The 2,500-nt window shown below is 44.5% G+C and overlaps 1 protein-coding gene across 2 annotated transcripts in view; it reads left to right on the top strand.

The window, feature by feature from the left end:
• sncaip (synuclein, alpha interacting protein) overlaps positions 1–2,500 on the top strand; it is an 18,403-nt gene that overhangs the window by 1,998 nt on the left and 13,905 nt on the right. For both annotated transcript variants that reach the window (XM_056238308.1, XM_056238309.1), the window contains 2 exons: positions 96–153; positions 943–1,601. In XM_056238308.1, coding sequence (XP_056094283.1) covers positions 96–153; positions 943–1,601 — 717 coding nt within the window. The remainder of the gene's footprint in view (positions 1–95; positions 154–942; positions 1,602–2,500) is intronic.

Below are 2,500 nucleotides of genomic sequence, written 5' to 3'. Positions count from 1 at the left end.
CAGTATAAATCTTTCAGTATTATAATACACCGCATTGCTGGAGCTCATGTGAGGAGTTAGAGTCGCTGGTGTGTAACTGATGTCTCCTGTCACAGTATAAGAGCATTCCCGAGCTGTGCCGGAGACACGATGGCCCGAGCGACGAGAGGCAAGGTACGACACACACACACACACACGGCTGGGATGCGGGAATCACAGGGGTTTTAGATACATTAAAATAGTATAGCCACACACTATAAAAAAAATATTTATTGGCGGGTTTTACAAGAAAACTCTATTTTAGTCTTTCAACTTCAAAAGTTTAATTCAGTGCCACTTGCCGTTGCTTTGTAGTTGTGAAATTTACGTGTGAAAACTGTTTCTAAGTAAATCCTACACCAATTTTTTATAGTGTGGTGTATATTCCAAAAAACATGGTAATACCATCAAAGTAACTCGAGTTACGTAATCAGATTACTTTTTCAAGTAACTAGTAAAGTAACGCATTACTTTTTCAATTTACAACAAAATATCAAAGTTAATTTGTCAAATAACCAATGCTAGTTACTTTTTCCTCATTTATTGACTGACAGCTCTCCTGTCCTCATGTTAAGAGAAATAAAGTGAGGAGGTGTGTGTGTGTGAACATGATGGTTATTTTAGTTCTACACTAAACGTGACCATGCATTTACTCGTCTCACTTGCACAAAAACTTTCGGTATTCCTCAAAATGAATGAAAACGGTCAAATGCAATCTCAGAATTTTATGCAAAACTTTTATAATTAACTATATTAAATTACACAAATATACTTTATGTATTTAATTTCACTTTATTAACCAATGTCTTTGCTGCTGACAAATGAAATGAAAATGGGAATCGTTAAAATTCAAACCATGCCCAGCCCTAATTGAGAGGCATTATTTTGTGCGAGTCTATCAGATGTATTTGTCTTGTTTTCCAGCTCCGGCCATCAACTGGGGTCGTAACGCGGCGTCACACGGCGGAGCGGGAAACAAGCCCACCGGGATCGCCGACGTCTACAGCAAATTCAGGCCCGTCAAACGCGTGTCTCCCCTCAAACACCAGCCGGAGGAGACCGAAGCCGAGCCGAGCGTGGACCGGAGCAAAGAGGATTCTCCCTGCGCCGGCAAGAGCAAAGCCCTGGGGAGCGGAGCGCTGTTCGGGGAGCTGGAGCACTACGACCTGGACATGGACGAGATCCTCGACGTGCCGTACATCAACAAACCCAGTCAGCAGACGTCGACGCTTCCCCGCGTGGCTTCGGAGAAGAGGAGCGTCAGAGGAGCCACGCTTTCCCACTCCGAGAGCCTGAGCGCCGGGAACCAGTTCTGTGTGCTGGCGCCCGTCAACTGGCCCGACATCAGGAAGAGCAAGTCTATGGATCTCAGGGCTCAGAGCGCGGGGTTCGAGCTCAGTCACGGGTCAGACACGGATAAGCCCCGACTCTTCCCGGATAAACCCGGAGCCGACGGCGGGGAGACGGCGTTCCCGGTTCAGGGAGCCAGAGGCACGAGGGGAGCGTTCGGAGACGGAGACGAAGAAGCCAAGAAGACGCAGAACATCCTGAACATCGTGAGAGAGGGGCAGATCTCGCTGCTGGTAAGAGTCCTCCAGTATTTATAGTCAGGGTTTAAAATTAACACTCGCCAAGTGCGGCTAAAAATCAGCTGTGGCGAGTAACGCTGTCAAATCACGAGCCAATTTGGCGTGTTATTATATTTACTCACTTTACAGGCCAAATCTGCCCATTATTTATAGTTTATTAAATCTAGTTTTGTTTTAGTCTCCTACAGCAGGTTTACAAAACTACTAATTTTCTCATAATATCCATTGCAGCATCAGCTCTTTTCTACGAGTGGATCTCTGAGCTGAGTGAGTGAGTGGAGGCGGGGCTCATTTGTATACCGTGCATACTAAATGAGGCGAGGGTGTAGAGTTGCATTCAAGATATTTTAAGGCATGAAGAATTTTTTTTCAAGGAAAAAACGTTTAAATATGTCATTTTGGTGATCAGAGATGAGTTTTAAGGGATAAAATTATTGACCAAAGGAGGACTTTAAAGCTACCTAATGATGTTTTAGAGTCTCCTACAACAGATTTACATGCAAAGGTCAAAAAACACTTTAATTTCCTCATGATCTCCACTGCAGTCTCTCAGTGTCTGAAACGCTTCGATCGAAGATTCAGTCTCTCTAAGCCCCGCCTCTCTGAGAGCTGCTCTGCTCTGATTGGTCAGAAAGCAAACGCTCATTATCATATCTGAATCTCAGCTCTTGATCACAGTGATACGAACAGTAACGATGGCGTGGGTTTCACCGTCTCAATCTCAGAAAACAGCGTCTTCTCGACACGAACAACACTCCTGTAGCTTGCAACGCCAAGGTCATGGGTTCGATTCCCAGGGAAAGCAAGAACTGATAAGAATGTAAATGTGTATCTTGAAATGCAATGCAAGTTGCTTTGGATAAAAGCATCTGCCAAATGCATAAATGTAAATG

The sequence above is a fragment of the Rhinichthys klamathensis genome, unplaced genomic scaffold (assembly GCF_029890125.1).
Source record: "Rhinichthys klamathensis goyatoka isolate OS25496 unplaced genomic scaffold, OSU_Roscu_1.1 h1tg000515l_1, whole genome shotgun sequence".
Lineage (NCBI taxonomy): Eukaryota > Metazoa > Chordata > Actinopteri > Cypriniformes > Leuciscidae > Rhinichthys > Rhinichthys klamathensis.
Note: the sequence above shows the minus strand (reverse complement) of the source record. Positions and strands in the feature narration are given on the sequence as shown.